Source organism: Euprymna scolopes, chromosome 43 (genome assembly GCF_053919585.1).
Source record: "Euprymna scolopes isolate OS-2025 chromosome 43, ASM5391958v1, whole genome shotgun sequence".
NCBI classification, from domain to species: Eukaryota; Metazoa; Mollusca; class Cephalopoda; order Sepiida; family Sepiolidae; genus Euprymna; species Euprymna scolopes.
Genome location: NC_136524.1, coordinates 50,076,939 through 50,090,085, shown reverse-complemented (window position 1 = coordinate 50,090,085; position 13,147 = coordinate 50,076,939). Strand labels below are relative to the sequence as shown.

The window sequence follows — 13,147 nt, the reverse complement described above, 5'->3', positions numbered from 1 at the left end:
ATATTATTATTTTATTATTATTAGTAGTAGTATTTGATTATTATTATTAGTAGTAGTAGTATTTTATTATTATTTTTATTATTATAATACTAAATTTCGAATCTTAGGCTTCACATAAAAATTAAAAGTATATTAAAATTAAATCCTTATTTTTACTTCAAACTAAGTTTTTTCTCAATAAATCTCACGATTATTTTTAAACAAAACTCTGCACTGAGTCATAAGAAATTTCCAGGTTGGTATCTGGAAACGCATGAATTCACTAAGAGAGATGCACCCTTAGTCTTCGTTAAGACATGCATTTAGGAGAAGGTAACTATGATGACCTCGCCAGCAGGACGTTGGATAGCCACGGAGGAGGATGAATCTCTAGCAGATCAATGGTTCTATGGTATTAAGAGTTACATTATTTGATTCCAGCTCTGCGGATGATCTAAGGACAATGGATAGGAGTAAACAGACGACAGATGCCATTGCGCTGGGTAAGGTAATGGCAACCCACCTCATGTATTCTGCCAAGTTCAAATCATGTGATGTCTTCATAGGAATTGGACCAATAGTGGACCACAGCCTATGGAGAACACTAACCATGATTTCATCTACGACATGCCTTGTTAGGGGTGAACGCGAGTTAAAAAAAAAATGAAAAGAAAAGAAGCCTTTGTAACAGTCAAAACGTCTATTTTCTCTTATGGAGAAATGTCTCTGTTAAGTGATTTGGTTACACATTAACCAATCAGTTTCCAGGGCGCATTAATTTCATCTGTTTACTGAAGAACCACTTCAGCTCCCTTGGGAACAACGGTCAGTCAGCAGAGAGAATCCTGGAAACAGCAATGGAAGATGCCCCCCCCCCTTCGCCGTTTTCTGTCCATTGGATGCTTAAGCATCGACTATCTTTGACTGACGATAACTGTTGACAGACCTTCAACAACACGAAGAACTTTCTAATTTCCTGTTTTTTCACTGTCCAACTTTCTTCCACATATACCAAACGATATAGGTAATTAAATAAATCTTTTCGTTGTTGTTATACAAAAAAAGGTTCCATTTTTCCTTTCGTGTGATGGTTTTCATTACATGTTGACAATATATGTGCCTCATGTCTATACCTTTGAGTCATCTTTGAGCTGCAAAATATGCCTGAGCAGACTCGTCAGCATTTCCTGGTAGGTAAACTAATTGCCCTTATCAGAGAAAAGGTTAAGCCTGGGAGGTTGGACTTCCTAGGAATAAACAGAAATATACCTAATTGTCGCGGACATATATACTGATTAGTCTGAAATAAGTTGAGGTAACTGTATGTAGGGATTGAGATATGTTTGAAAAAAAAAAAAAAAAAAAAAACACAAACAAGCCTACCATGTGGGGTTCCCCTCCACAAGTGAACAATTTGGGTACAATTTTACTCCTATTATGCTCCCTAGAGGATCAAACAGACTTATCCCGGAAAATTTGTTCTGACAGGCAAAAATTTACTTTCACCATGACTAATGTTTGTGCAAAATTAAAAAAAAAATCCGCATTGTGGTTATTGAGAAAAGTGCGAACAAACAATTTTGGGGCAATTTTATTCTTATAATGTCCCAAGTGGGGGCAGAGTTATCCCGGAAAATCTATTAGGGCAAAAATTTACTTGCACCATTACTAATGTTAGTGGAAAAATTTCAAAAAAATCCATGTTATGGTTACTGAGAAAAGTGCAAACAAATGGATGAACGATTTGGGGGCAATTTTACCCCTATAATGCCTCCTAGGGGGACAACCAGAGTTATCCTGGAAAATCTGTTCTGGCAAAAATTTACTTTCACCATGACTAATGTTTGTGCAAAATTAAAAAAAAAAATACATGTTATTGTTACTGAGAAAAGTCCAAACAAATGAGAATGAATTACTAGGTCCAATCCCCTCTTTGTCGGAGGGATCAAAAAATAATTAAAATTGTTCTAATCAGCCATAATCTGCAATTTACTCTTACTATCTATCACTTTTACCCTCTCTCATTGTATTTAGTTTGATGCCAGCTCTTACATAGTTTATATCTTTTCCTCTCTTTTTTCCTCTCTCTTTCTCCCTATTTACTTTTATTTATTTTTGTCAGCTGAAAATCTTGATTAGAATATTTTTTTTTTTTGAATTCTAATCAAGATTTAAATTTAAAAAATTGAATTCTAATCAAGATTTAAATTTAAAAAAAAAAATTTTTTTTTTTTTTTTGAATTCTAATCAAGATTTAAATTTAAAAAATTGAATTCTAATCAAGATTTAAATTTAAAAAAAAAATTAAAAAAAAAATTTTTTTTTTTAAATTTTTACAAATGAAAAAAAAAACAACACTTTCTTACATTGGTGCTTCCTTGAGTTGACTGCCAGGGGTTGATCGATTTTGTTTTGAAAGTTGCGTCCACTTGCAAAATTCCTTGGCGCAATTCTTTTACTGCCCATTTATAGAGCTCAGAAAACGTCATTTCAAGAAGTATCTTGTCGCACGGAGGTATTAAATTTATATTTGTAAGACAATGTGGCACAGGCTCACTGAAAAAGAATTTAAAAAAAAAAAAAAAAGCTTGTTTATATTAGACTTGAAAACGACCATGTTACAGTCAGCTGGAAAGCAGTCTCACGGTATTAAGTTCTACAGACAGAGTTCTAGGAAATAAACTTTGCTCATAAAATTTTCATTTAATTTACATTAAACTTGAAAACGACCACAAATAGAAAAATTACATTTATAGAGTAGTTAACTGACAAAAAAAAAAATAAATAAATAAATAAATAAATAAAAAAAGGCTGAAATAAAAAAACTTTTTAAAAAAATTATTTGGTGATGGTGTTTATTAAGACCACAACTACTCGAGGATAAGGGTTTAATGAGTGTCATGAGTGTCAGGTGGCCGGTGAGGCAACACCGTGATGATCAGTAATGGTGGAACTTGGGTTGTGTTTAATTATTTAAGAGGATGGCTTAACAAGAACTTGTTTACATTAGACATGAAAAAGACCATGTTATAGTCAGCTGGAAAGCAGCCCCATGGTATTGTGTTCCACAGACGGACAGTTCTAGGAAAGAAACTTTGCTTATGGAAGTTTCATTTAGTTTTAGGCACAGATAGAGAGCAAAGGAAATTGTTGAGAGTTGTTGACGCTAGGTTTTTGTTGTGAATATTTTGTAAAGGGATGCGAACCATACCACCTGCCATAGTTGAGCACCTGCCATAAATATAATGATAGAGTAGAGATACTCGCAACATCTTTTCTGTGTGAAAGAGGAAGTAGGGAGGAGAAAAATTTGCTTTAATTTATATATCAGATTAATGATACTTGATACGATATAAACAATTGCGTGACGCTTCACACAATTGTGCTTATAAACCATTGTGTGATACATTCAATGTCCCCCTCCCCTCCACCAAAAGTGTTAGTAATTTTTTAAAAAGAACTGGAAATAAGTCCATCAGCAGAACAAAGGCACAGGAATTTGTTCACCAAGGAACATAAAAGAAAGCTGAAATAGGATTGTTAATCAAGGTATGGTGTACAAAAGACTGAACATAAAGATTGATATATTTAGAATAACCTTACGGGCAATTTTGGGAGTGGCAATGAGTTTTGGGATAGTTTACGACGGTTGACAACAGCTGGAAGTTTGACAAAATTAAACGCAGCTCGTAGCTTGATGAAGATCGACCTGAGCTGATGTCAACTGACAGACACAGCCTCGACACACGTAGAAGTGAACAACAGTTAGAGGGTAGTTTTCACACACACACCCAGAACCTAATAGATATTTGCAGAATGTGTCAGAGTTTTTTTGTTTTGTTTTATTTTATAATTTTCATGCTTGTTGAGTTACTATGCACCTTTCGGCAGCCACCAATGTGAGAGACGACAACACGGCCAGAAGATAAGATGAAGGAGAAGAAGATCATGGCACACAACCTTGGGGTCAGCAATCGTTATTGAGTGGTTGAGCGCATGGTATCACAGTTGCATTAGAATTTCCTTTTTCGTAATCAGTGCTATTTTTTTTTTTATAGACAAAATTATAACCTTGATATTAAAAGACATGAAAGAATTAAAAAATTGAATAAAAAGGATGGAGAAAATGTTGAAATGAAAGGATGGTGGATAAATATCAGCATCCAATCTCATTCAGAAGTACTATTCAAATTACTTACCAAACTCTTTTTCCCAAACTGAGTAAGCCTTGCCAACCACAGAGAATGGAATATTTTATTGATGGTATTAAATGATCTTTATGACTTAATATCAACATGTTTTGAATTCCTTTCAATCTTAATTTTGCTCTTTCAACCTGAAATGAAAAAAAAAAAGAATTTTTTTTATATATATATATCATAATTTAGGAATTTAAAATTTGTGATTTGAAAAAGTTAAATTTCAAATAAAGGAATTTTATTGTATGCATGCAAGACAGAATACAGTATAGTAAAATGTAACTCATAAACCCACGAGTTTTCGATGTTTATACATCTCCTCGGAGGAAAAATATTAGCAAATATTATAAAAGGTTTGCACCTAATTTGCGAAAGGTAATAAACATAGAAAATTAAATTAAATGTTTTTAAAGTATTTAAATCATTTTAGCTCCATAGAATAAGGGAAATTGTATATTGATACAGCAAAAAAAACATTATTCTGAATTTTATATATATATATATATATATATATATATATATATATATATATATATATATAATATACACACACACATATATAATAAATAAATGACAAAAGTCTATATTCCATATTTCATGATGTTGACCATCTTACAATTTATTTCTTTAATTTAGTTGACATTTACACTTCTTTAACTTTATATTGAAAAGCAATAAATTACCAACTGAGAAAACTTGATATTTGGAAGTGGAAGAACAATTATATTACACTATATATGCTCTGGAACCAAAATAATAATAAAAAAGCATTCATTGAGCTTGGACTTTTTAAAAATTCATATAAGAAATTTTTAATTATGAAAATAATTTCTTTGATCTATTACAATTGGTAAATACAAACTGAGTACAGTTCCAAGTAAATGATATATATATATATATATATATATATATATTAGTGTTGGGATAATTAATCAGATATACATATGTATGTATGTATGCATCATCCTAGGATATTAATAACTGTTCATGAAAAAAGGGGAAAAGATGAAAACAAAAAAAAAGAAAGAAAAATAGGAGAAAAGGATTAGAGAAGAAAAAAGAAAAGGAAGGAAAAAGAGAATAAAAAGGGAAATGAAAAAGTAAAACTGTGATTAAAATATATGCGAGGAAAAAAGAAAAGTGAGAGGAGGAAAAGGAGATAGGAAGAAAAAAGAAAATGAGGAAAAAAAAGAAAATGAGGAAAAAAACGAAAATGAGGAAAAAAACGAAAATGAGGAAAAAAAAGAAAATGAGGAAAAAAAAGAAAATGAGGGAAAAAAAAGAAAATGAGGAAAAAAAAGAAAATGAGGAAAAAAAAGAAAATGAGGAAAAAAAGAAAATGAGGAAAAAAAGAAAATGAGGAAAAAAAAGAAAATGAGGAAGAAAAAGAAAAGGAAGAAAAAGAAAAGGAAGAAAAAGAAAAAGAAAAGGAAGAAAAAGAAAAAGAAAAGGAAGAAAAAGAAAAGGAAGAAAAAGAAAAAGAAAAGGAAGAAAAAGAAAAAGAAAAAAGGAAGAAAAAGAAAAGGAAGAAAAAAGGAAGAAAAAGAAAAAAGAAAAAAGGAAGAAAAAGAAAAAAAGGAAGAAAAAGAAAAAAGGAAGAAAAAGAAAAAAAGGAAGAAAAAGAAAAAGGAAGAAAAGAAAAAAGGAAGAAAAGAAAAAAGGAAGAAAAGAAAAAAGGAAGAAAAGAAAAAAGGAAGAAAAGAAAAAAGGAAGAAAAGAAAAAAGGAAAAAAAGAAAAAAGGAAGAAAAGAAAAAAGGAAGAAAAGAAAAAAGGAAGAAAAGAAAAAAGGAAGAAAAGAAAAAAAAGAAAAGAAAAAAAAAGATAACCTATATTAAATAACTAAAAATAAAGAAAAAATCTGTATGATGTACATACGTATGTTGAAATGAAAGTATCATATTCCAAAAACCATGTAGTATTATTTTTGTAAAGAAAATCATGTTTAAGTGATTAATGAGAATTTGTAGACATTACCACAAAAAAATCGCACAAGTTTAAATTATTGTTGAGCTATCTCCACTGTTTCTTGAGATTATTTTGGAGATAGCGACGCGATACAGTTGCTCTTCTCTTACTCATAAAATTTGATTCTCTTAGTAAAAAATAAAACTACCTGATTAATTTACGTATTTTTGGAATATGATATTTTTGTTTTGTCACAGGTGGACATTGTACAGATTTTTCTGTATTTTTTAATATGGGGTGTTTTGGACCAAAAAACACAGAACACTTGAAAAAATTTTCTAAATGCAATATTTCGCAAGAATAAGCAATCCATACGATGGCTCCGTTCAGTCTTGAAAGACAAAGGATACTCTCTGCAGGGGCAGCTTCAGTTGTAATTATGTGACAAGGGTTGCGCAATCCCGAACCACACCTCTCCTGAATCGGCACTGCTTGAGTCTAGTGGCAAGGAGAAGTCCAGTACAACTGGAAACAATGCCGAGATAAGCGGAGAGCACATACAGCACCTGAAAGTCCTAAGTGGTCACCCATTTAGTACTGACCAGGCTCATCGTTGCTTAACGGTGATCTGACAGGAATTCATAGCCCTTGAGCCCCTGGAGAGGCATAGGTCATCTACAACTTTTGTAGATGTTTTTGTAGCGAGGAGTTCTTTTTACAAGGTGAGGGTGCTGGTCCCACGCCCAACCTTCCCAGAAGGTACATACAGCGCCTATCCTTCCCAAATGGTCACCCATCTGGTACTGGCCAGGCTCAACATTGCTTAACTTCGGTTATCTGGTGAGAACCGGTGTGTCAACGTGATTGTGCCGTACTGATCTGACAGGAACCGGTGGGGCAAACGTGAATATGGCGTATATAAGCAATCCATAATTGACTTAATTTTAACAATTGAAGATCGATTAAAAAAATAAAACAAACCTGATGGTGAAGTGAGCATCTTAGTTTCTCAATATCAATCGGATGTTCCCACATGATGAATTCAAAAATTTTGTTGATCAATGCCATTTCAGCCTTGGAGCCAGTGAGGCGCTGTTTCAGCCACCGAAATTTTTGGCCATTCAGGACCGCACTGACAACATGACACCACTGATCAAGCTGAAATTTGAAAAAAAAAAAAAAGTTTAAAAAATAATTGCTATTTAAAATATTAATAATTTGTTTTTTAATTACAAATATATGTTAAATTATAATCCTTTAAGAAGAAAAATTTTCATAAGTCTTTACTCTTTCATTCTATAGTTACTGACAATTGTATACTCCTTGTTCTGGTCGTTGACAATTGTATACCCCTTGGTCTGGTCGTTGACAATTGTATACCCCTGGGTCTGGTCGTTGACAATTGTATACCCCTGGGTCTGGTCGTTGACAATTGTATACCCCTGGGTCTGGTCGTTGACAATTGTATACCCCTGGGTCTGGTCGTTGACAATTGTATACCCCTTGGTCTGGTCGTTGACAATTGTATACCCCTTGGTCTGGTCGTTGACAATTGTATACCCCTTGGTCTGGTCGTTGACAATTGTATACTCCTTGGTCTGGTCGTTGACAATTGTATACTCCTTGGTCTGGTCGTTGACAATTGTATACCCCTTGGTCTGGTCGTTGACAATTGTATACCCCTTGGTCTGGTCGTTGACAATTGTATACCCCTGGGTCTGGTCGTTGACAATTGTATACCCCTTGGTCTGGTCGTTGACAATTGTATACCCCTTGGTCTGGTCGTTGACAATTGTATACCCCTGGGTCTGGTCGTTGACAATTGTATACCCCTTGGTCTGGTCGTTGACAATCGTATACTCCTTGGTCTGGTCGTTGACAATTGTATACCCCTTGGTCTGGTCGTTGACAATTGTATACCCCTTGGTCTGGTCGTTGACAATTGTATACCCCTTGGTCTGGTCGTTGACAATTGTATACCCCTTGGTCACTGACAATTAAGTACTCCTTATATCTATTAGTTTTTTTTTCTTGTAAAAGTATTTCCGAACATTTGTAGACTTATTATTATTTGAATGTTGCTGACAACTATTTATTTAGATGTAATATTTTCAAGGATTACTTCTTGTGCTAGAATATTCCCCCATACCAAAATTGCACTTACTCTATGCAGGTTGAACCTGCTTCTTCTGAAGTAGAAAGTTTTGTAGGAATATAAATTCATAAATGGTCTTCAGTCGCTCGTATATCTTTGTCAGAGGAAATGCTAGTGTTAGGTTTTTTGCAGTTTTTGCTGGCAGATGTCAACATCCTCTTGCATATAGCACTTAGCATTCCTAAATAAGCACCACGTACTAACCAGGCTCAATGTTGCTTAACTTGATCTAACCCGACTGGTATGCAACATTTAATATACCAATGCAAGTAATAATTCAATTTGAACTAATTATTCAATTATATCACCTCATCTTTCTTATTATTTGGATTGAGTATTAGCTTCACAATGTTTTGGTCGATGTAACCTTCGACCTTCTTCAGGTGTACATTGTCAAAACTTGACAATGGTCGAACTAAGTACAGATTAAAGCGTCACAATTTTTAGGAAATAAATGAAAAATAGAAAATGAACAGAAAGAGATTTGTTGGTTAAGGTCATGTGAGATTAAAGAAGTTAAAAGTAGAGTGAAAGAAAGAAACGTCAGGATGTTGTGCAAGTTAGATCGTCAATAATGTTGTAATAATTGAAAGGAAAACTTTGATAATCGCCAAGAGCGAAATGCCCACCCTGCTCACAAGAGCTCTGTTTACTGTTTCCATTCATTTATCCATATAAATAAAACAGATGTATGTAATGCGTGTGTGTGAAAATATTTAACTGATAAACTCAAATTACTAGTCACATAACACTGAAATTAACAGGAAATAGTAATCTTATACCAGGGATAGTTTATAACGAGTAAAATCTTTGTTTGGATGGATGAACACTGTTTACAGAAATATGTCAGTAAGTTGAAATGCAAAATATTAATTTCAACTTGTCAACATATTTCTATTAGTTTTGCGCATACGCAAATTCATTCATAACTTTAAGTGTTCTAATTTTAAATCTTTCTTATCTGTTGATAGCTGAAACAGTAAGGAACATGTCGGGAGTACTAAATGTTTTACTTTTGATTCTAGCTGAAATCTTTAAAAAATTGTTTCAAATTAGTACTATATATTAGATACAATATAATATTCAACAGAGCTCTACATTGCGAGTGAAACAGTCGCATTTGCGAGTAATTTTTTTAAAATGGCAACTAGAAATAATGAAATGCTTATCTTTTAGCGATTGTATTTCTTTCACTGACAATCTTTCAAAGCTGAGTGAAAAATATATTTCAACGAAATTACATTATTTAAACAATAAATGTTTAATAGAACGGTACACTTTTTTTTTTAACGGAGGCTGTTTAAAAAAATCTGAAGAAATTAGGATATTTATACTTTCAAGTATCAACATAAAATTTGTTGTATATTTAGAATAACATTTATTTAAAATAAAAAAAAAAAAACAGAAAAATGTTGATGTACATACTTGTCACAGAACGAAGATGTCATATTCTAAAAATCATATGGGTTTGGCTAGTAACTTTTCTATTTGGCTAGTAAACGAAAATATTTAGTTGTCAAAGGTCAACTAAAGACAAATTTGTCCATTAAATTTGTCCATTAAATTTAATGGACAAATTTGTCCATTAAATTTGTCCATCAAATTTGTCCAATAGAGAATTGACTTTGCAATAATAAATACAAAATCTGCATGAATTAAAATAGATTTAAGTGTATTTTACGACTGGCTAGTCTATAATAAGGCAGTTAACTAATTAGTCAAGTGAATGATACGCTTTCTTATTTGTGCGCCCATGTAAAACAATGTCTTTAGAAAAGTAAAAATACAGGACACAACATTGCAGTGATGCAACAGAGGCTGGAGTTTGGTAGACAGTGATGGACCTATTAGATTAGAGGCTTCTTTTTGAATGCTGTCTAAGAGGAAGAGACTAATGGTAATTGATGAGCAATGTTTTTTTTTTACAAGGTAGTCACCAGTTATCAAGGCCTGAAGGTCACTTGAGGAGAAGGTTAATGAATATAAGGTAGTGTAGTAATCGTTAATAGTGTAAATTGGGTAGAATTTGATAGTTTAAAGGGACGGTTCAACAAGAACCCATTTACATTGGACTTGAAGTTGTAGTCGGCCAGGAAGCAGGTCAGTAGAACAGTGTTCCACAGGCAGATAGTTCTAGCAAAGAAGCTTTGTTCATGGAATCTGTATTTAGATTTAGGCACAGATAGAGAGTGGAGGAAATTGTTGATAGGGGCTGTAGCTAGTCGAGGGTTTATTTTGTGAAAGTTTGGTGGTGGTGGTGGGGGGGGGGGCTATAGACCGGAGTTCAGATGAGCACTTGTTGCCATGAAAATAATGCTAGAGCAGAGACAGACTTGCAATGTCTCTTCGGTGGAAAAGAGGTAGGGAAGAGAAAAGGGTATCACTAAGTTTTGTAGGTTGTTGAGTAATATTTCTCTACTCTTTGATGATCTATAAACATCTGTTTGATCAGCTTCAAATCATACGATATACATGTGAAAATATCATTCACAATACACAATAATTCTGGAAGTTCAAAATTTTTTTTAAATGAGAATGAGAAATGAGACGATTACAGACACGTCATGATCAGCATATACAGTTATCTATACTCGCTAGATATAATCTTCCTTCAAGCTCATCAGAACTAAGAATTCTTATTTAGAATTCAACCTAATTTTAAAAAATTAGGTAGAAAAATCCTGGTCATTTTTTTTTGTGACGCCAGCTCACCAAAAAGTGCGCCACGGGCCAAATATCATTCCGTCATAAAAACAACTTTCTACAGAAAAGAAAACTTATTTTTACACTTTTATCTCGCAAATAAACATGAAATTATATATTAAAAACCACGTTTATTATTTTTAATATCCAACAATGGAGTTGAAGTCAATGATTTCGATTTTAAAACAAAACTAATTTTTTTTATAAATCTGTTTGGCATACTCATGAATTATTTTTTTTTTAAAGAATAAAATTGAATAAAGTTTATTTTTACAAGAATGTTCAGACATTTACCTAGCAAATAAACATAAAAATATATAGGAAAACTCGTGTTTATTATTTAAAAAAAAAAATCCAAATTATACATCGGGTATGAAGTTGGCTTCCTTTTTTTTTTCTTAAACGAAAGTGACTTTGTTTGATAAAATTGTGTTTGGTGTACTCCTGAATTATTTTTCTAAAGAATAAAATTGAATAAAGTTTGTTTTTACAAGAATATTCAGACATTTAGTTAGTTGTTAGATTTTTAAAAATCCAAATTATACATGAGTACGCCAAATACAACTTTATCAAACAAATTCACTTTCGTTTAAGAAAAAAAAAAAGGAAGTAAACTTCATACCCGATGTATAATTTGGATTTTTTTAAAATAATAAACGCGGTTTTTCCTATATATTTTTATGCTTATTCGCTAGGTAAATGTCTAAACATTCTTTTAAAAATAAACATTATTCAATTTTATTCTTTAAAAAAAATAATTCATTATTACGTCAAACAGAGATTTACAAAAAAAAATTAGTTTTGTTTTAAAATCGAAATCATTGACTTCAACTCCATTGTTGGATATTAAAAATAATAAACGTGGTTTTTAATATATAATTTCATGTTTATTCACGAGATAAAAGTGTAAAAATAAGTTTTTCTGTAGAAAGTTGTTTTTATGACGGAATGAAATTTGGCCTGTGGCGTATTTTTTGGCGAGCTAGCGTCCTGGCGTCCCAAAAAAGAATCACCCGAAAAATCCTTATGATATATGTACCCATCACGGAACAAAAATGTCATATTCCAAAAATCATGAAATTATCAAGTATATTTTTTTTTAATAGAAAGTCATTATTTCATGATTTTTAGTGATTAATAATATATTTTAGCCATTACAAGACCAATTGTAAAATCTCAGTAGTTCGAATTGAATCATCTCTCTTTATAAAATATGACAAATCAAGATACATGGTTGTCATTTAGTCATAAAATTTGATTTTTAGTTATAAAAAAAATGCTTGATCAATTTTTAAAATATATATTTTTTTGGAATATGATATTTTTGTTCCACGATGGGTACATATATCACACAGATTTTTCTTTATATTCTTTTTTTTTTTTAAAGTTAGGTTGAATTATGAACTAAGCCTGCAAAAAGGGCATTTAAGAATTCTGATACTTCTACAATCAAGAGATACTTCAATGGTTATAAATTTAAACAGTGACACTTACTTTCTTTTCTGAGGTTTGTTTTTGCTTTGTACTGTACACAGAATAGGGTTGTTGTTGTCGATGCAGGTCAAATCTGTGTAATCCAGTTTGTTGGCGGACTCTTTCTATTTCGTTTTCCACTGTAGAAAACAGGGTTTCTGCTAGTTCTCCGACTTTGGAATGATCTTTTCCAAACACTTTGACATCATTTTCATCATCTTGATCTTCATCCGTCCGGTCTTGATCGATATCACTCAAAGACACTCCACTTGGTGGATGTTGGAATCTGTCAATATCTTTGTCTTCTTTGTCGGCATGTCCTGATATTTGGAAAAAAAAAAAAAACACACACACACAAAAAGAACTATTAGTAGCAGTAGACAAATTTGTCCATATTTAACAAAACAAAAAAAAAATACAAACTAGTCACAATATTGGCATAAAAAACATGTCTAAAGTTTTCATGAGCAGCAATATTTCAATTTTTGGTACTAATGCTTACAAGGTAACATGCTAAAATTATATTTAAAAATTCATTCTCAACATGAGGAGAGTTTTGTAACTATTTAGTGCTTTCACCAAACATTTTAATAAACAAAAAGATACCATAAAACTTGAATTGAACTTTAAAATTCTATTTAAAAACAATAGTGTTTTTAAAAAGCTCTCCCCTGCCACTAAATTATATTTAAAAAGTATTAAAATTTATTTTCTTTTGGAGGGGGAGGGTGC

At 32.0% G+C, this 13,147-nt stretch overlaps 1 protein-coding gene across 5 annotated transcripts in view; it reads right to left on the bottom strand.

The window, feature by feature from the left end:
- The window catches only part of LOC145268339 (E3 ubiquitin-protein ligase HERC2-like), a 500,726-nt gene that overhangs the window by 279,599 nt on the left and 207,980 nt on the right, over positions 1–13,147 (bottom strand). For all 5 annotated transcript variants that reach the window (XM_080123842.1, XM_080123845.1, XM_080123844.1 and 2 more), the window contains 4 exons: positions 12,437–12,735; positions 7,066–7,242; positions 4,179–4,315; positions 2,346–2,535 (listed from right to left, as the gene is read on the bottom strand). In XM_080123842.1, the coding sequence (XP_079979968.1) occupies positions 2,346–2,535; positions 4,179–4,315; positions 7,066–7,242; positions 12,437–12,735 (803 nt within the window). The remainder of the gene's footprint in view (positions 1–2,345; positions 2,536–4,178; positions 4,316–7,065; positions 7,243–12,436; positions 12,736–13,147) is intronic.